We start from the raw sequence: 21,075 nt of genomic DNA on the forward strand, positions 1-21,075 counted from the left end.
TAAGAGCAGCAGAAGGCTCTTACACCAATGTTCCCTGTATCAGGTGCAGCTCAAAAGCCCTTTGCCTCTCTTCTGAGTAGCTTGCTCTGTGTGATAATGACTGCTTACAGTCCAAGAAACCAAGAGTGCTCTTTGAAGAGCTTTGAAAAGCTGGAAAAAGGCAGGATTTATTTGCATCAGGTTACTGCGTACTGTGGTTCTCAATCTGCAACACATTACTCATCTGTCCATCAGAACTGAAGAGGGTGAAAACAGAACCTCTCATGATCCAGAGCTGGTCATTTAGTCTTTTCAAAGAGGATTACATTTAGAGGCTGAAATGTTGGGAAAGGTAAGGCAATTCAGAAACTTCAAAAAAAAATGATTTAAAAAAAAACCAAAGAAATATCCAAGAAACTAAAAAGAGCCTTCTTTAGCTGTGCACAAACTATTATGTTATGGGGAAAGAAAAAAAAATAGTACAATGTCAGCTAAATTTCCTTTTCTAGATTAGGTATGTCGTAAACTAGGACCTATGCAACACTGGATGTTTACCTGGATGAAATATCAGAATGTGATCACAACTGCAGCCTAAATTAAGAGGGATAGCCAAGTAAGTCTCTGAGATTTGGTATAGCTTAGAGTCCACTTCATTTCATACACCATGTTATTAATTAAATTTATATGCTGTCTGATTTCTGATGACCCAGGGTAGATTACAAATGATGTAAAACGTGAAACATGACAATAAAAATAGTATGAAATTTGAAAGAAGGTAGAGGTGGAAAAACATTGAACAGAATGGAAACAAATGAAAACAAACCTGTTTAAAGACACCTCCAGTCACCTTCACAAAAGGCCAGAAAAAGAAACAGGTCTTGGGACCTCTTTGAAACACCAGCAGGGTGGGGAAACCTTTGGATCTGATGATTTGGATTACTCCACAAAATTGTCATAATAACTGTATTATTACTCTTTTGTAGCATAAAATTGTAAATTTTGGAAGATGTGTTGTGCAGATTTTCTCAAACACTTAAAACTGTACTGTATGTACAGTTACAAACTAAAACACGGCTTGAAATAATGTTTTGGAAGAATGTAAAAACCAATTGTTTCTTCAGAAAAATTTGTTCATTTACAAAATAAAATCATCCATGTATTCAATTATTTATGAGTTCTACTAAATCACCCACAGGATTCAGATAATTAATTTTCACAATTATTTATTCAAACCAGTTTGAAAGCGGAGACAGTAAAAAACAAACCATCTAATCAGTTGCAACTGGAATGTAAGTACCAAACTGGGGTGCAGGACAATACATAGCTCAAGTCAAGAATAAAAATAAAAATAATCTTTTTTTTTTTAAAGGAGTCCCTCAGGCAGGCGCAGTGCAAAATCCAAATGAAGAGTGAAAAGTTAAAAGGAAAAAAAAATGCAGATCACAGCATACTCACTTTGGAGCTGAGCCACAATGCCTTCAATGAAACTAGTGCAGAACGTGCGTTAAGTTTTCTGAATTTTGCAGGCTAAGCAGCTGCGGGGGAGGTGGCACAAAGCAAAAGGAAGCGAAAGAATATGTAAAGAAAGCAGTACCCCTCCACCCCCACCCCGCGCTTGACAATTTGGCTTCCTCCCGGCCCATCCAATGACACCAGAGCAATCTCCCCAAAGGGTTGTTGGTGGGGAGGGTGTCGCTCGTTCAAAGGACCGGCCCTCGGACTACGTGGAGCGAGCGTGTCAAAGGGCTTTTAGAGTTTTGTTCCCGCGGCTGGCTTGCTTGCTCTGGAAAGGGACGAGCCCGCCACTTCGCTCGCAGGTGGCCTGAGAGAAGGGGAGGTGGTAGCAGCAACAGCGCGGCGGGGAGAGCTGAGGGCGAGGCTTTGGTCTCTCCTGAAGGAGAAGAGGGGGGGGAGAGAGAGAGAGAGAACGAGAGTTTGGAAGGTAATGATTGCCATCCTGCAGCAATTTCCCTGTGTCATGGCTCCGGTATCCTAGCAACTGCAGCGTGTCGGGGCCGGCAGCAGCAGCAACGGCAGCCGCTTTCACACGGAGCCATTCAGGACCAAGAGTCGCAGCAGCCTGGAAGCAGCGGCAGCAAGCAGTAGCTCCGCGGGGCAGGAGACGCCGTCCGCGTCGAGCGGCGGCCGCAATCGCAACCCTTAACAAAAGCCTCCGGTGAAGGCGGAGGGGGAGGGGAGGAGCGCCTGGAGCGGAGGGGCGACCCCGCAACCCGGAGCGCCGGGCAGGATGCGGGCTGGAGCGGCGGGCGACGCACTTTGCAGAAACTCCTTCTGCTCGCCGCGCCTGGCGGTGGCGGATGCGGCGAGGCTGAGGCGAGCGACAGCCTGGCTGCTCTGACGGGGATGGCTCCGAGTCGACGGGGGGCGGGCTGGAGGGGCTGCGGGGTCTTCGGCGCCCACTGGCCGGGCTGCAAAGTTTCTCCCGGGCTTCTCTCTGGCCGTCGAGGAACTTGCCTGCAGCTCTGACCTCCCCCGCCGATTTCCCCCGGTAAGAGACCAGACGGAGCTTCTGCGTTTGCTAAATGCTGCCATTTTGAACCAGAAACTCACCCGGGGATTCTGCAGCTCCTGCCACCCTCCCTTTCACCCCGCCCCAATCCCTCGCCCCCGGTCCCCGCCACAGAAGCGGCGCCGGGAGCCCCTTCCTCCTGGGCCATCATGATGGGGGGCTCTCGTAGCGGCTTCTCTCTTCTTGGGGGCACCGAAAGGGGAAATGGCACCGTAGAGAAATCGCCTTCGGGAGCTTCTAAATTGAGGGACAGACGAGTTGAGACGATCTCCGGTTAATGGGCGCCTGGCAGATGGAAAGCGCCTGTAAATGGATGTCTCTTCGGCGGGAAGTTTTGTTCTGGGAACTAGGAGCGAGACGCCGGTCTCCCTTTTAACCGACCCCACGGCGAAAGCGAAAATCGGTCTTCCGCATGGCCACTTTCACCGCCCCCCCTCTCTCCGGCTTTCCGTCATGCCGGGAATCCTCTTTAGCTCCATCTTTCGCAAATTACCCTCCAGAGGCACAGGCCACTTGGCTAATTACATTATATAGGACAGCAGAGCAGCAGGTATGAAAGCCATAATGTTTTAGTAGGCTCTGTCCCTTCAGGGACGTTTCGAAACTCTTTCCCAAGAACAGGCTGCTCTTTGGGAAAACTGCTGGATTAAATTATATCCAGACGGACTTGGAAGGTGGCTTCCCACCCAACCAACCCCGGTTTGGTTTTCTTTGCTACGCATTCATCCATTGGGAAAGGCAAAGAAAAGTACCCGGGAGTGGGCTTCTATCTAGCATGCATGTAGTCTGGTAGACCTTTTAGACACGAAACGCTGTGAAATCCTGGAAAACGGCCTGAAACACCATCTGGAATTGCTTTGCTTATGTAGCAGGGTAATGGTATACCGATTCGTTGATGTAGCTTACTTTGATGTATCTCTGCATGTTTCCCAAGTCCATCTAGAATCAAGAGTGTTTAGTCACATGATATTAATGAATAGTAGGTGGGCTTCTTTGAGGAATTTTACCTCTGAGTCTTTTACTTTCCATATTAGTTAATCCTGATCCTGTCTACATGTATCCTAGAGTGATCCCCCGCCCCCAATATTAAAAGCTGGGTTCTCTGTGTGACATCAAATCTTATTTTAAAATACAATAAAAGAGGAAGCAAGAGATCATATTAGTTGATGAATTACATGAGGCATATTGTCAGAATCAGGATTTTGGGGGACTTGCATGACATTTAATTAAATTAAGCTTTGTTGAATCTGGGTTTTTTTTAGGAAATGTGGAGATTTAGCTGATGAAGGACATAAGCTTACCTAGGATGCTGGTTTCTTTTTTGTTTTCAAGGCAAAAGATTTAACTTTATGCGACATGTTGAAATGATTACTGTTACCGTTCATTCTTATAATGTATTTTATTCACTCTGGGAAAAGCAAGGAACGACCCTTAATTAATATTTTCAGACAACTCTGAACAATTTGTGAAAAACTGCAGAATTCAGTTGTCTAAATAACTGATTATAAAACCTCATGCAGTAATATAAACAAAATCTTGCATATTATTTCAAACTGCTTTTCAACACAGAGCTTTTTGTTCCCTGGGTTGTTCAAAACAGTGTCTTTTCTTTTAAAAAAGGCAGGTTTAATATTGTGCATCTCTATTGCCACTGCATTCTTTCATTGATAGGCTGCAAATTCACTGATGTTACATAACCAGTTACCTTGAACATCATACGTGATTCCAAATCAGGCATATGTCCAGAGAATATATTCATCCCCTAAATTCAAAAAAAATATTGTTTATAGAAAATAAATATTGATACCTTGCTTAAAACAAACTTTTGATATTAAAATCTGGCTTATTTCTTTAGTATAACAACAACAGTAAAATAGAAAGTCTAACCTAAATAAAACCCCTATATTGTTCAAAACAGTATACAATATACATAATGCTAATGACTCAATACACAGTTTCAGTGCCAACATTTTCTAATTTAATTCCTTTTTCTTTGCAAGATACATGACCATTACTAAGCTTCTTGTGCAATCTAATCTTTTGGCCTCATTCAAAAACAATAGCCTGAAACCAGGAAACAGCTTATTAGTTGATCTAATCTCCATAAGAAGGTACACATTCATAGCAAAAGAACAGGAAATATTAAATGCAGGCGGGAACACAAAGTGTGATGAAGGCTTTATCAAGCTTTTTTTCCCCTTTTAAAACAATGCAAAACGTTTAAATATTGATTATTTTGATATAGAATAAGCCAAAACTGCAACATAAAGAACTTTAAAGGGAGGCTATAAACTGCAATTGGCAGGTATAAAGTTGATTTTGAAGTGTTTTCATAGAATAGTTGAAATTAATCTTTGATTGGTTGACCTTCCCACAGATCTTTCACCTTTTGCTCTCAGTTGCTAATTCCAGTTGTATCATACTATTTTCCATCTAGCTCACATGTATGCATGTAGGAATGCTTGGTTAAATTATACTTCGTGACTCTCTAATGTGAGCAGTTAATGAAAGAAAGGGTGGAAGAAATCAGCACTGTGTATTCTGTTTTCACTCCTGTTGTCCATGCATACAAATATAGCCTGCTGAATCAATAAAAACCCCATCTAAACTAGCATTCTGTTCTAACAGGGTCAGTTATCTCTGGAAATTATGCAAGTAAAATATGAGCACAAATGCATCTCCAAGTTTGTGTGCCATGCCAGTTAGTATTTGGAGGCATACTTTTTCTAGTACTGAATATTAGTAAGTATAATGACTTCCATAAATATATTTGATACTCTTCCATTTGTACATATTGGTGACAATTTTGTATCTTGTGAATAATTCCATAGATCAGTTATTCCACAGTATTAAGATATATTAGGTGGTCATAGATTATAGTACTATAAAAAGAAAGGTTTTTTTTTCCTTATGCACTACTTTTCAGCAGACATAATTTTGTCTACCTGGCTTTCCTTATTAGTTTATTTTATGAAACTAAAAGCTCCTTGTTTTGTTTGTATTTTTCTGACTTTCCAAGTTTTATCTATGCTATGATGTGCTGGGATAACAGTTCCACACAATATTGCAGTGGATATTTGAATACATGCATTGCAACATTGTTTGTGTCTTAATCCTTTCATAATTATCACATCAGGAAATATTTAACTTGGCAGATTTCCTTTTTCATTCCTTTAATATTCAAACAGGGAATGACAATCATTTAAACAAACTAAACCTTTTCCCTCCTTCTCCTGCCTACATCAGGCTGGACCACAATTTTTATTCCTCGTGGATCTTTGCCAGAACAGAAGTAAAATGGGTGTGGTGTGCAGCAAAAAAAACCCAATAAAATTTGGGGTCAAAAGATACCTCAAGATTCTTAACAATAAATGCTACCATAGCCTTTAAAAAAAATAACAACCCTAGGAAGTAAAAACCTAGTCTCCAGATCAGTTTGTAATATACATTCAGTTGTGAAGATCTGAGACAGAGTTAAGGAAGTTTCCAAGTACTTACTACCAATAGTGAACCAGAATGATTGAGTTGAAGTCAGTTTGAAGATTCTATGAAACGGGTAGACTTCTATTTACAGTAGAGGATCCTTAAGGGATTTAAATGTTTCAGTTTCACTCAAGGATAGATATACAAAGGAAAAGTTCTATGCAGCATGGAAAAAAGTATGAGCTACAGTTTAGAATAAAGCTGTGAAATTAATTTACCTCTTCAACCATCCATGCCTTTTACAGCCTTCTACAGTCCACATTATGTTTACCTCCTTTGCATACAAATGCATTGTTTCAGAAGTTTGAATTATTTGTGTGCTTTGAATTACTCATATGCTACTCATATGGTCAAATTTGCTACTTGTAACCTCCAAGGTTAGTCTTAACATAGTTTAAACAGGAGTAGCATATTCCCCTATATGCATGCCAACATGCACATACATTATTGCATTCACTGACACGTGAAAATGGCTTTAGTTTTTCAGATTATATGTAGTATGATACCCCATCTCCACCTGTTTTTATTTAGCCCAAAGCCATAGTGAACATGGTGAAATCTTGAGAAAGTTACCCGTCCTTGGAACTAACAAAGAGCATGCTCCTTCCTGTATTTTTGCAACTTAAGGCCTGGCATTCAGATAGGGACATCATTACTAAGAGCATCTATAACTGGATATTTTTGCTACTGACTTGCTCATGAAAAAAAATTCCGGGGTCTGACGAAACTTTGGCTTGCAAAGAAATTGCAAAGTTGTGAAAGCAATTAGTCACTAATAATTTCCACAACAGCATCTTTTCCCTTTTGAACTTTATCTTATCAGAACTGTGAACAAGAAGGTTGTCACTTAGTGCTTTCACATCATTTTCCCAAGTGGTTTTTTTTTTTTTAAAGAAGAAATGCTCCTTAAGATGCAGGTCCATTGCAAGTTAAAAGAGATGGTGCATATAATTAAAATGAAGTTTCATTAAAAGTTGAGGTGTGAATATACTTTTTCATCATTAGTATACCCCAATATCACAATAGAAAATATTAAGGTAGAATTGTTACATGGTGACCAGGAGGGAAGAGAAGCAGATGGGATTAGCAATAAATATGAAATGTTGAGAAATTAACATACTTTGAGATTTGGGAATGTGCACATGACAGATGTAAAATTGGGTTACAGTCAGAGCATGGTGTCATGCATGAATTTCTGGAAAACCCTGATCCTAGGATAATTTATTTATGTAATTCATGTCAGTCATAAGCTGTCTGTCAACATGATTAAGATCTTATTTAATTCATTAAGCCCTCAAAAGAAAAATAAAACAAGCCAAATTATAATACTATCATCCCTAAAACTGATACCAAAACATAGTTCTAGAACAATAAAATAAACTCCATCTATAAATAATGTTCTTCCTGTCTATGGTAGTTGTCAAGCATAAGGAAAAGATTGTTCCAATAAAAGGTCTACCAATAAATTAATCAGTCTAATAAATAAAAGTTACCAATACAACAGTCTTTATCTGATCCCTGTAAACCAAGCAGTCAGTGGAGGTAGACCTAACAGTAAGACCACTGGAACTGATTGAAGGGCTTTGATGTAGCAATATGAAAGAGGCAATCCTTCAGTCTTCAAAAATCAATAGCAGCATTTTAATTGGGCTGAGAAATTAAGTTGAAATGAATGGTTGTTTTCCACCCACTAAGCCACAACAGTTTGTTGGTGTCAGCACTTTCTAGTTGCTGTTTGTGAACAATCTTTAAAGGCAGTCCTACCTGAGGAATACAATGATTACAATAGAGGATTGGATTATAAAATGGACAGCGCTTGCAGAAATTGCAAACCTGATCTGTTTGGGGAAGGTGGGGAGAGGGACAATAAAGACTTTTTAAAAGACTGGGTGTCAAAACTCACGGTGTCATGCTGTCACATGGTGTATCGCGATCCTTTTTCCCTCCACAGAGCTGGAGTCGGTGGGCATAGCCTGTGCATGACGCACCCAGCCTGCCAGTTTGACACCGCTGCCTTACATGGTTACTAAAAGAAGAAAGGGCTTGGCCAATGATTTATAGATTTGTGGATTAGACTTCTATTGTATTATAAAATTTGATTATTATTTTTTAAATGAAAGAGTACAACTAAACTAAACTAAAGCTTACAGAAGCGTACCTCTTTTGATAGAACAGTTCTTTAGAGCTAATATAATCTATAGATAGAACGAACATACCAGGTTCAGGAGTGCTAGCGATGTGCAAAGTTGTTCTTATGTGGTATTAAAGCACATATGGACTCAATGCAAAACAGTAAAATTCCAAACTATCAGAATTTGCATTTTCTTGTGTGTATATTTCAGATTGTTCCCTCCTGAACAAATTCCAAGCCTTGATTTGTTGGAATTCATATCCACCGAAGAAAATGTTCTAGCACTTCATCTGATGCTAAGTTATTGTAAACAAAAAAAAGAAAGCTTATAATCCTTTTCAGTCAATCCAGCAGCAGGTGATGATGATGATGATCATCATCATCATCATCATCCAAAGGCAGCGTAGCTAAGACCATGTGGTCAGCTTGGTGATAATAAAACGGATAGGTTATTGTGAAGGATTCTTTTCTGCTTGTCAATTAGTATGAGATGTTGCACCAGAAGTTTCACATGCTTCTTTACATGAGGCTGATGAGTCAATAGTGACTGAGCAGGTTTAAGACAGATTGGTTTAAAAGATATCCTCGCTCTTACGTTCTTTTCTCCATTTTACCACAGGAGCCGATGCTGCTGTAGGGAACGTTCTCCTGGATAGCCAGCCATGATTGCCACTGGAGGCCTCTTGAGGATCTCGGCCAGAAAACAGGATCCCTTACGGCCTCAGGGCCAAGTCTCCAAACACAAGCGCAAAGCAAAAAAAAAACTCAAGAATGACGTGGTGGTGGTGAAGGGCAAGCTCAAAATCTGCTCCGTCTCTGGCCTCATTGCTGTCTGTGGCATTCTAGTGTTGCTTGTGGGGATTGCCTTGGCTGTGGTTGGCTACTGGCCCAAACCCCTTTATAGGACAGGGGGCCTTGGCCGCAGCCCATTATTGCAATCGTATGGGAATGCCCCTGAAAGCCACACCAAAAACCACACACAAGAAACAAGAGAAACTTACCTAGAAGTCATCAACTCTTCTTTCTCTGGCAACCAGAAAGCACTTTCTCCATCTCTGCCTGCCCCCTCATCCTCCTCCAGCTCAACAAGTTTGCTTTTTCATCTTTTCTCTAGATATTTGCATTCAGACAAGCTCAAAGTGCTTGGACCCCTCATCATGGGTATTGGCATCTTCCTCTTCATTTGTGCCAATGCAGTGCTGCATGAAAATCGTGACAAGAAAACTAAGGTTATCAATTTGAGGGACCTGTACTCCACTGTCATAGATGCACACAGTCTTTGGCCAAAGGATGGGGCTCCCTCTGCTGTGGCCTCGGTCCCAATAAATGGTTTTGTTAACTGTGTGCAATCTCGTGGGCTGGAGTTGAAACCTGGCAGCAGCTCAGGAGGAGAAACCTTAGGAGCCACTGCCATGCTTACCAAGAATACCTGGCATCCATCTGTGAGTGCACCCCTCTCCCCTCCTGACTTGGCTTCCTCACCTCGCTGCTTGTCCACCTCTAGACAAGAGCAAATACCCAGCTTGGCTGATGCCGTTTATAGCATCTATAAAGAAAGAGCTGCAATGGCCCAAAGTGCCCATAACCCATCTCGTACCCCCACAGATAGTTGGGACCAGCACAGCACTGCCAGTTCCATTGTGGGCTCCTCACTGAGCACCTTCACATTGCTACCACTGGCTCAGGGGGAAACGTCTAATAGAGACTGTGGTGAGTGGCAGAGTCTGCTGGGTGAACAGGATGGCCGACAAATTCCTCGGGGAGAATTTGAACTTAGTCTAAAAGATCTCAGGAGCAGCTACCTAGACACAGCGCAGGAACTGACAGTGTTGTCCAGGATGAACAAGCGCCAAGTAGTGCTTCGACGCCAGAGCACAAGCTGCCTCCCTGATTCCAGGAGATCCCTGTTCCCTGAGCCCTCTCAGACATTGGGTAGTAGCACTGACCTTGACTCCAGTCTTTTAGCTAAAGATTCCTCTTTCAGCTACTCCAGATCCCTCGATTTGGGGGATTCTCATCTGCCTACGCCATCTGTGGATCAGAAAGGTTCCCAGAGCACTCAGTGTGATCAGTACAGAAGCAATAAGGGCTACACTCCACTGGAGGAGTCGGGCACCTCCTTGGAGTCTGTTGCCAATACCCCAGCCCATAAAGCACCTGAAGACTGTGAAGTCAGCTCCAGTGAGGAAATTGGCTCCTCACAGAGCACCAGCAAGGAACAAACAGAGCAGCAGCTTTTGAAAATTCAGAGACAGTATACAAATAAAGAGAAACTTTTCATGATCTCCAGATCAGATGCCATTGTTGGCCTGGAAGATGCAGATTTGGAAAACATTGGCATTTAAAAGTTGAAATAAATTGGAGACAAACATCTAAGCAACTTTTAATCCTTCTGCCCCTTGTGGAGCTAGGAAATGGGCCAACATCCAAAGAGCTGAAGTAGGTTATCCTTGAATTGCTTCGGTCAATTCTTATAAAAGTCTTCAGGAGAAGCACCTACCAGGTGTTTGTTTGCATTGTAAGCCTCTTTTCTTTTCAAGCCAATTTGTAGTCCACCATGACTGTTCAGTAAATTCATTGGAATAACATTGTTAATATAATAACATTGAATGTTTGACAATAATTGTGCACTTTACTGATTTTTTTTAAATTCTATTTGCCCACTTTCTTTCTATCTGTTTTTGCTATGACATACCTGCACACCCTTTCCCCATCTTTAGATAAAGGTGGTTTTCAAGCCAGCAAAATGCATCTTTCTTAATGTTTTGTTAGTACGGAACACTGTTTTCAACGGATGAATACTAGGCAAAAGATGGCAGGTAAAAACCTGCATTGTTTTTATTTCTGTAATAGTATCAGAAGAAAAAAGGAGTAGCACTGTGGCCAGCTGAACAACCAGATTCCTAAATTCAAATAATAAGTACTTTATTGAGTATTATTGCACATGTATCAATTAATAGCATTAATAATAATCATTTTTAAGTGAAATAAAATACATTTGCAATAACAAAACATAATTAGGTAGCATTTAATTTTTCTGCTAAATGCTTACAAAAGAAACCAAATTTTGTTTTCCGTATAAGAATCAGGGATTTTCTTAGTCTTCAGGGTGGAACAGAATATATCCTTAAATATTTACTCAGTCATAGAAGCAAAGTAAAATCCTATTTTATTTTACTTTATTTGGGAAATCCTATTTCATGCATTACGGATCCCATAACTGGACTTTTAAAAATTCAAATGACCAGTAGACAGCATTAAATAAAATGTTCTGCAGCTGCCACCTTCAACTCTTTGTTCAGGTTTTTATAGACCAATCATATTTTAAGTATTTTAAGTATTTCGGGTTTCACTATGGAAGAGTCTGAAAATTAAGCCAAATCTGTTTATTAAACTATAGGAAATACTTATTTTTTAATGGGCTGATTTAATATATTGTAAAATTGAGTATAAAATACCTTAATCTAATTATGAGAAAGTTTTCTTTGCCAGCTCAACCTCCCCTGAGAATAAGAGCACTGCTTTTGTATACCATAATTGCCCCACAGCTTAAAATATCTATAACTTCCACATAATAATAACCAAATATTGATCCATAATGAGAAGATTTTGGATATAATTTTGTTTACTGCCGATAGACTGCTTTTACAATAGCTTTTGCCAGTTAAGATTGATTAGTCAATCTTAAAATGCTTATTTCAGCATCACCATGAAACCTGCTATCCAAATGACTGTCAGTCATGGTTAATAGCTTAATTTGATTGGCCACTGTCAACAGATAAATGATGTACTGCGCTGTGAGTCAACTAGTATCAACCAGCAGTTTCAAGATGATTCTGTTCCATTATAGTAATTGGTATGAAGCAATGTGGTCATTATAACTCTATCAACTTTAAATTTGATAGAGTGTGTACTTCTGAGTGTGTAGAAGTACAAAAGTAGAAACTGTGCATATCCCTATCTGCAATTTAAAGCAGTTGCTTCTTTTTCTGAATCCTATAGTTCCTGGGATCTGTTGCCCCATGATCCTAGGAAAAGAGGCAGCTGCTTCAAAGAGCTGCAACACATGATATTTCCACGTGTTCCAAATCACCATTTCGGAATCAAATCCAACGCACTGCAGAGCTTTAATAATGTATTGCGCAGAACTGTACGATGACCATCTAGATCAGTACAAACAAATCTTATTTAAATATCCAAAATAGTGCAGTTGAGAAGTATCACAAATATCAGTCTTGGCTATAGTTTTTGTCTGGATGAAGGTAGTCCCATCTGCAATTTGTAGTACATTATGTTCCATTTAATCTAGCCCTCATTTCCTTATCCCATCATCAGTTTTGCAGGACGAAGCTCTTTATACACTTTCTATATTTCTTTCTGGTCTGGAATGATAATGGAAGTAGAAGAAATGATACATTTTGTTTTTAAAACTCTAAAGTGGTATGATATGAGTTATATATGTGCCTGCCTGAATTCTGACATGATTACAGCTTTAGATTTTCAGATGGAAATTTCCCAGCATCTGTTGAAAGATTATGTTATTGACATATAAATAGCATGCATTCTCTATATCATTATTCTGGTTACTGACAATAATCTAACATGTTAGAAAATTTCCAGTAGAAAAAAACACTCCTTTTTATAGATCTCCATTCAGAAAACCTCATATTCAGCAGATTCAATTTAACTTAAGCATTATCCCACATAATAGAGTTGGACAAAGCTTAACTCACATAATTTGTTTAATTATGGAATTCATATTTTGTAAAATATCCATTCCTGCTAATTGGTCCATAAATGTGAGGTTTTGCTGTAATGTCAACTTCAATTTCATGAGATTTACAAACTCTACTATGTTGTGAAGTGGTGTCAGAATTACATCTAAAGGATCTATCTTAGGTCTCTAGCAATCAATGCCTTTATCTTTTGAGGTCCTGTAGCAGCTGTTTCAAATGCCAGAATTTGTGACAATACTGTTTTCATTTCCATTCCCACTTCCTTAAGTGTTGGTTTATTCAAAAAAAGAGGGTGAATATTGATTGTACGTGGCATTTCTAAATTGGCTTTTCTATTTATAATGACTACTAATTTTTGTAATTCATGTACAGCTGCATTGGCTGAACATGTATTATAGCAGTTTAGCTCTTATCTTTGGCAGAGTATAAGAATCTAACTTTGACAGGAACCACTATTGAAGCCTATTCTGGATTTCTTAATAATTTGTCTGAAAACAGAGCAACTGGATCTTGCACCCATTTTCATTTCATAGTAAGCCATTTTAAAGTGCTAAGAGAAATTAAAGGGTAACTAGATTTCATCTTGGTTTAGAAAATCAAAAACTAAAACAATACTTAAAAGCATGCTGCTTGATCCAAAGATAATTTGCACAAGTGTCCTTCAAATCATTAATTAGTTTGAGTCCTAGAAGGAACTCTGGATCAAATCAGATCCTGTAGCAGCCATTCCAAGTATCAGAATGTGTGACAATACAGTTTTAATTTCCATTCCTACTTCCTTAAGTGTTGGTTTAGTAAAAAAAATGATGTAGATTGGTTGTACAGGGCATTTCTAAATTGGCTTTTCTATTTATAATTATTAATTTTGTAAACTGTAAAGTTGCATTGTCTGAACATGCACTATAGCAGTATCTTTGATAGGGTATAAGAATCTCACTTTTACAGTAACCGCTATTGATACCTATTCAGGATTTCTTAATAATTTGTCTGAGAGTAGAGCAACTGGATTTTTTAACGAAGATGCAGTTGCAAGATCTTGCATGAAAATGAAGGGCAAGTCCAAATACATTCCTTTAGAAGTAGCAATAGTAATAGCACTTAAATTTATATACCGCTTTATAGTGCTTTACAGCTCTCTCTAAGCAGTTTACAGAGTCAGCATATTGCCCCTAACAATCTGGGTCCTCATTTTACCCACCTCAGAAGGGGTTGAGTCAACCTTGAGCCTGTGAGATTTGAACTGCTAAATTGCAGGCAGGCAGCAGAAGTAGCCTGCAGTACTGCAGTCTAACCACTGCACTGTGCAGTACTTCAGTGATGGTTCTACTCTGGGAGGAAAATAATTGAATAATCAAAGTTTCTTCAATAGTTTCTTCTTCCACCAAGGTATCACCTATCTGCAGGTAGCTAACGTGAGAGTAACTTAAATTTTCTTAACGAACTGGATTTTGCAATCACTTCCTTTTGGTATTAATTACAAAATATTAAATGGGACACAATTGATCAATACAACAGTGTTGACTTATTAGGGCTGTGCAGCATTACTGAATGCAAAATAGTGTTCATATATCCAGGAATAGACCTCTTCTGTCTGCTCCTCCTACAACCATCATGTCCTTTTTGGGGATTTGCACATGATTGTTTCTGGAAAAAGGCATAGCTGTTTTTTAGGAACTGCAGATAGGCTCTGCATGCCTCTTTTGGCCTTTGAATCCCAAGCATTGGACAATTGAATAGTCCTATCCATAGAAATGTAATGGCAATGAACCAGAAGTCTTTTGTCACTATAATTAAGTCATATGTCTAAAAATAAAAGCCGTACTGATGGATTGATTTAAAGATGAAAGCTGCCAAGAGAGTCACTGTGTGATTCAGCTCAAAGCTAAAGGATGTTTGTGTTTAAACAATAGCCAATATTCTTACAACAATTGAGTGCTCATATCCTATTTTCTCTGAAACAACTTTGCTTTTATTGGGAACTAGGGATTTCACCGATGTTGCACTATCATGCAGATAGTTCCATCTGTCTCAGGGAGCAATACTGTGTAAATAATGCTATAAAGAATATCACTTAAGGATCAAAGTTACCTGGTTCAACGTGGAAGGGTACAATGCAGATACATTTACGCAGGTCTGAGAATGTGCGGTCTTTCAAAAGTACTTTGTTGAAGTACATGTTTTAGCTTTTTCCACTACTGAGCCCGATGGTGGGAGCAGGTAGATGTTGTTCAGCTGATGAGCTATATCTCTCTCTCCTTGCTCCAATATTTAGACAGAACATACTTAATCTACAAGGTCATAAATGCCACTGAGGTATAGTAAGGCACAAGTATTTCTCTGCCAGAGCAGACATATTTTCATGTCACAACATCATTTATTAGTAGTAATAGGAGCTGGAGTATATGCTATAAATGTAAATGCTGGTGGAATCCTCTGTCAAGGACCAAATATGGGTTCATATTGCGGAGGAAATGTATAAATATTTATCTGAATAGCACATTATGTCTTTATAGTATGTGTCTTAAATCAGCTGCTCTTGTCTCCTTTCCTGGGCAATGTTAACTGTTAACGCCTAGCATACCTTACCTGAGGATGCTGATGGAAAAGCCAAAAACTACAGAAACATCTAGTAAGCCACACACATCCCTCTCCTGGACATAACCTATCAACCACTTCACGCATGTAATAGCCATCCTGTGAATAGTAGTTAGGGCAGTAAAACATAACAGCTGAAGAGTGGGTAACCATCAATCCAAAATGCAACTTCTCCTGCTTGTTTCATTCCTAACTTGTAGACCAAAAGCTGTGCCAAACTTTTCTCACAAGTGGTCTGCAAAAGAAATCTGCTTTTATGCCTTCCTAAACATGAACATTTAGTTTAAAAGTTCTATTGGTGATTTTTAAGTATGTTTTTATTGGTGGAAGCGGTGGGAAGCAATGTGTTTTTCATGCTTTACAATCTTTTCATCGCCGTGAAACCTTGCTGACTGGTGATGCTCAAAGAAAGCCCCATTCTTTTTCTCAGTGCAGTTAAACTGGTAGAAGAGAGCATGCTCAGAGAAAGGTCCTATCAAATAATACTGCCTATTTTCCAGTTTGAAATGTTTAACATCAAGTAGTTAAAATGCATTCATACGATGTTTCTTGTTTATCTTGTTCCTCTCTTTTTCTTTCTGAAACAAGCCCCTTTCAGCTTGCAGATTCTTCATACGTTACTTCTAATTACGCCTTTTGGTATGCAAGTAATACCAAATAAAAACAAGACTTAGGCAAAAAAACCCAATATGCTCCCAATTTATTTGCTAAATCCAGCAACCAATGACTCAGAGCTTCGGCCTGAGGCCTGCAGATGCTGCTCAAGGTAAAAAAAGTATCTGGGCAAGATAGGTGGCAATCCTATGCTTTCTCCAAAATAGTGCCATTGAATTTAATGGGATTGAATTCACAAGTATGAAATCAAACAAACAATTAAATAGTTTTTTAAACTTTTCTGGGCACGGAGGAATATTTTCAGATAGCATAATTGCCCTTTCCGTATATATTTGGAAAATACTAAAGGAACCTTCATTAAGCACATTTATGTCACAATTTTTTTGTTTTGCTAACTTTTGAGTCACTATTTTTTAAGCCGACAATGAACTGGCTAATCATTTGGATGATCAGATGAAAGGTCATGAGTAAGTTAAAAAGCGGGAAAGGGCCCTTTCAGTTCAACGTCTTTAATGCAGGAATCTAATATCTATCTTGCTTCTGCTTGAAGATATTCAATTATTTGACCTTCCATAATCTACCAGGACTCCTGGGAGTTAATGAATTCACATAACATAAAATATCCATGGTAAATATAAATTATGTATGAATTAATAAATAATGCCTGAAACCCCTATAAAAAATTCAGACGGTAGCCACTAAATCTACAATCTCTGGAAGAATTCCTTCTTCTCCAAGGAACACTGATGAGGTCAGGAGGCTGTCGGGGGTTGTCAGAAATAATGTTAGTAGCATTGAGAGGGCCACAGGCCACTTGGTTAAGTTGGGCAGTCATAGAAATTGAATAATTATTTTTTAAAAAATATTTCAATCCTGCAATTGGTTACCTAGTCCATTGGTAAACTGAATATGAGAAAACTTTCTTCTAATCCAATAGGGGTTTTTTTTGGTTCATGTTCTTAAAAAGCCTTTAGTTTCTTTTTTATATATATCAAAGCATGGAACCTTTTAATGATAGCATGCATACCCTCATAGAAATTGACCTGTGAATTGGCCCCAAGTGAAAGCATTCAAAAGATGACTTTGGTGACCCAACTTTTAATCTTGTACTAATGAAAGCACATATGTCTCAGTATACAGCTTCAACTGACCTATCCAGGGCTCTAAGAGTATTTGAAGAGACATGGGAGTAATTAAATAGAGCTTAACATATTTGAGAGTGTTTCTTGGTTCATATTCTTCTCGGTGAGAAAAATGCATTTGTGAGATGAGTAGGCTTCTTAAAAAGAAAACAATGGTTCCCAACCATTTCATTAAGACAAAGTAGATAGATAAAATGACTTCTGTCAGACTGTAATACCATTTTGAAGAATAGCATTTCAGAAGGACATACAATGCTGTTCCAAAATATTTCTGGAAATAACTTAAGGCCAGAAATAACATTAGCAATGAAGAAAGATATAAGAAAACGCTCACCTTTTCATATAACGAAAATGTCATCAGTTTACACCAGCAAAGCCGGGTAAGGAACTCTGGGAACTGAAGTCCACAAGTCTTTAAAGTTGCCAAGGTTGAAGACTCCCTGGTTTACCACTGTACAATACAATCACCCACTTCATCAGCTGAAAAGCTTGTTTCCTTTATCCAATTATGGAGACCAGGGAAAGGTCCATGTTGAGCAGCTGCCTTGTTATCCCACTGTCACTCAGTCATGCTCCCACAGCCCTTCCTTGCATTGCAGCTTTGGGTAAGGACCAAAGACATTGATGCAGGGATCAAAAAAAAAGGACAGTGGCAAAATGCCAAGTGTGTCCTAGCCATGGACTGCAACCATACAAATAACGAATGCCTGAATGTGATTAAAGAGTTTCAGACATGACATATTTTCTATGGGTAGCAATGGAAAAATGGCCATCCAAAGCATGAATACGTGTATGTATATGTGGAAGAGATTTCATATGATAACAGTACCTTCTGTGGCAGATATATTCAATACCCATAGACATTTGCAGAAGTGGGCATGATGGCTCCACAAATGAACACACTGAGCTTGTCAGCTGGAAAGCTGACAGCCTGGGTTGGAGACCCGAGCACCATACAACAGGGTGAGTTCCCATTCTTGCCCCAGCTCCTGCCACCTAGCAATTTGAAAGCATGCAAATGTGAGTAGATTAATAGGTACCACTTTGTTGGGAAGGTAACAGCATTCCATGTCCCTTTGGTGTATAGCAATGCTGGCCACATGGAAACTGTTTCTGGAGTTTCTGTCACATGGAAGCTGGCTCCCTTAGCCAGGAAAAAGAGATGAGCACCACGCCCTAAAGTCGGAAACAATGGGACAGAGAAAACCTTAACCTTTTACTTTTAGATATTTGCATGATAGTTCTCAACAAACGAATGAGTCACCATTCAAAAAAAAGGTATTGTTAGCATCCTCTCTGAGATTACAGAGCTGAAAATTTTCTGTTGCGTATTCCTGTTTGTCCTTAATCACAGATAGTGCCATTGAGGTAATAATAGTCTCTAGTTCTACAAATCAATTCATATTTTTTAGATTAAATCAGGCTCAGGCTCATCAATTTCAGAACTACATCACTGCTCTCACTTGACAAGCCATCTGTCACTCACCTTGTTCAAACTCTTAAATATGAAACAAAGTCCTAATTAATTTGGATGAAAAATGCAGGCATAGAAGAAGATATGAGTCTGCTTCTTCTCCCGCGGGAGCAGGTGAATACCAATAAAGCTCTAAAGTTTGAAGTTAGTTTCATCTCCAGCTTTGGAATGCAAAGAAATTTGGATATTGTGAAAGCTAATTTTGACATTATTGCCATTTGCAATTAGAATGCCAAGTTAATGAACATGGTAAATACTTGTTTTGTGGTAAGTGAACAGTGAAGCTTAATTATTTTGCATCATGAAAAAGGAATAACTGTTACATACAAATGCCGGTATTGACCTGTTATACAAGCTTGTAATTTGAATAGACGAGCCATCCTAAAACAATATAAGTATGGCTTACTACATATTTTCTATGCTCTACAGAAAATTAATGAGCTTTAGTAAAATAATTGCTGCATGGAGGAATTAAGGTCACATAAGCCAATTACATCCATAAAAAGAGTTGTAATTAAACATTTGAAGAGTCTTAAAGATATTGCTCTCAATCATTCCTATGTTTATATGAGCAAATATTTAAAAAGTGAAAAAATATTTTTGTTGCATTTGAACACCAACTGAAGTCAACAATTAATGGACAGACATTGTCTTCGCACTGTAATTACCTGGTGCACACTCAATGCTGATCCAAAGTTTATCTTTCACCATACATAAATATATTATCTTGTATTCTAGTTTACTGACTTAGAACATAGAATCATAGGACTGGAAGGGACCCTGGAGGTCTTCTAGTCTAATGCCTGCTCAAGGCACGAGATCTTACACCATCCTGGCAAATGGTTGTCCAGTCTATTTTTGAAAACTTCCAGTGATTGCGCACTCACCCATCCAGAAGGCAAGCTATCCCATTCATTAATTATTCTCAATGTCAAAAATGTTCTCCTTACTTCTAGGTTCAATCATTCTAGGTTCAATCATTAGTCACCCATCACTTCTTTATCCTATCCTCTCTGCCTTGCAGAACAAATCAATCCCCTCTTCTTTGTGACAGCAAGTACTGGCATACAGTTTTGTTCTCCCTAATCCTTCTCTTCAATAGGCTAGAGATACCTAGCTCCCTCAACCATTCATCATGCAAATTATCCTCCAGTCCTTCATCATCTACGTTGTTTTTCTCTGTGCACTTTCTAGGGTTTCAGCATCATTTCTTTTGCATCATGGTGAACAGTACTATATGCAGTATTTACTAATGCACTATAAAGTGGTATTATCACTTCTTGCAATCTTGATGTTAATCCTTTGTCGATGCAACCCAGGATTGCATTGGCCTTTTTGGCAGCTGTAGCACAATGCTGGCTCATACTTAAGTGGTGATTCATTAGTACACCTATTTACTACTGTTGTGCCAGGTATTGCCTATTCTGTACCTATGCATTTGTTTTTTTCCTGCCTAAGTGCAGGGCCTTATTTTTCTCACCCCTGAACTGCATTTTGTTGGACAGGGCCCAGTGCTCATATCTGTCAAGATCTGTAGTCTATCTTCTAAACTGTTATCAATTCTCCTCAGCTTGGTGTCATTTGAAAATTGGGAAAGCTCTTATCCCAGACCCAGCCAGGCAAAATTCTTTACCTATGCGGTTTGTAATATATGCTCAATGCCTGACTAGGTGGTACACGTTAATGTGAATGTAACAAGACAGTTCCTCAGGTAATTGGGTCTTTTACAATATCCAAAGACTCAACCAGGGGACAGGACAAATTATTGTAAAAGAGCCCCTTGAATTAGAATGTCTCAAAAATCAATAATGTTCTTTGTGAATATCTACTATTATCAATATTATAGGAATGATAATAGCCAGTAAATTTGTTTATTATAGGAATTAAAAATATAGCTGCTTTTAGACTGCCAAGCTTAAAATTAAAAGCAGACAACTTTTCTAATAAATTTCACCAGCTTTTTCATTTGCGCCCTCTGCTGGACAAAATGTGCTACTAATATCTAACAGAAATGTAATGTTATAGCATAATTTAAAACATACAGGACTAGATAAAAGAGATACAGAACATGTAATAATTTTATATTTTATTTTTGATAAATGAGTGGAACACAATGATTTGGTTCACATATATTGCCAGTTTTAACTCATGTATATATATATTCAAGCACTCGTTTGTCTCTAATAAACAAATGCATCATATTTGTACTGCATTCTTTATTGCTCAAAGAACATGAAAGTTGAGAATCCAATGTTGTTAAGTATTGCTGTAGTTTTCACTCTTATAAAACATATTTTCCTTTATAAGCTAAGTATTACATTCAAGTGTTGTTTTTTTAATTCCCAAATAAGATTATTTTACACAGAAACTGTTTTATTATGAAGTACTGT

At 38.7% G+C, this 21,075-nt stretch overlaps 1 protein-coding gene across 2 annotated transcripts; it reads left to right on the forward strand.

Annotated features, from left to right (window-relative positions):
- The first annotated feature begins 1,609 nt into the window (after positions 1–1,609).
- TMEM200C (transmembrane protein 200C) lies at positions 1,610–20,878 on the forward strand. 2 transcript variants are annotated; one of them, XM_087931100.1, is made up of 2 exons: positions 1,610–2,488; positions 8,743–20,878. In XM_087931100.1, the coding sequence occupies exon 2, from the start codon at positions 8,786–8,788 to the stop codon at positions 10,466–10,468; it is 1,683 nt and encodes a 560-aa protein (XP_087787226.1). In that variant the 5' UTR covers positions 1,610–2,488; positions 8,743–8,785; the 3' UTR covers positions 10,469–20,878. The 2 variants fall into 2 exon arrangements, with proteins under 2 accessions (XP_087787226.1, XP_087787227.1); XM_087931101.1 differs by lacking the exon at positions 1,610–2,488 and adding an exon at positions 2,651–3,059.
- Positions 20,879–21,075: the final 197 nt, after the last annotated feature.

The sequence above is a fragment of the Pseudonaja textilis genome, chromosome 3, assembly GCF_049901715.1.
Source record: "Pseudonaja textilis isolate UNSWEBS1 chromosome 3, rPseTex1.2, whole genome shotgun sequence".
Lineage (NCBI taxonomy): Eukaryota > Metazoa > Chordata > Lepidosauria > Squamata > Elapidae > Pseudonaja > Pseudonaja textilis.

Excerpts from the sequence above, each read along its gene's own strand:
- TMEM200C (XM_087931100.1), top strand. The coding sequence starts at position 8,786 with ATGATTGCCACTGGAGGCCTCTTGAGGATCTCGGCCAGAAAACAGGAT.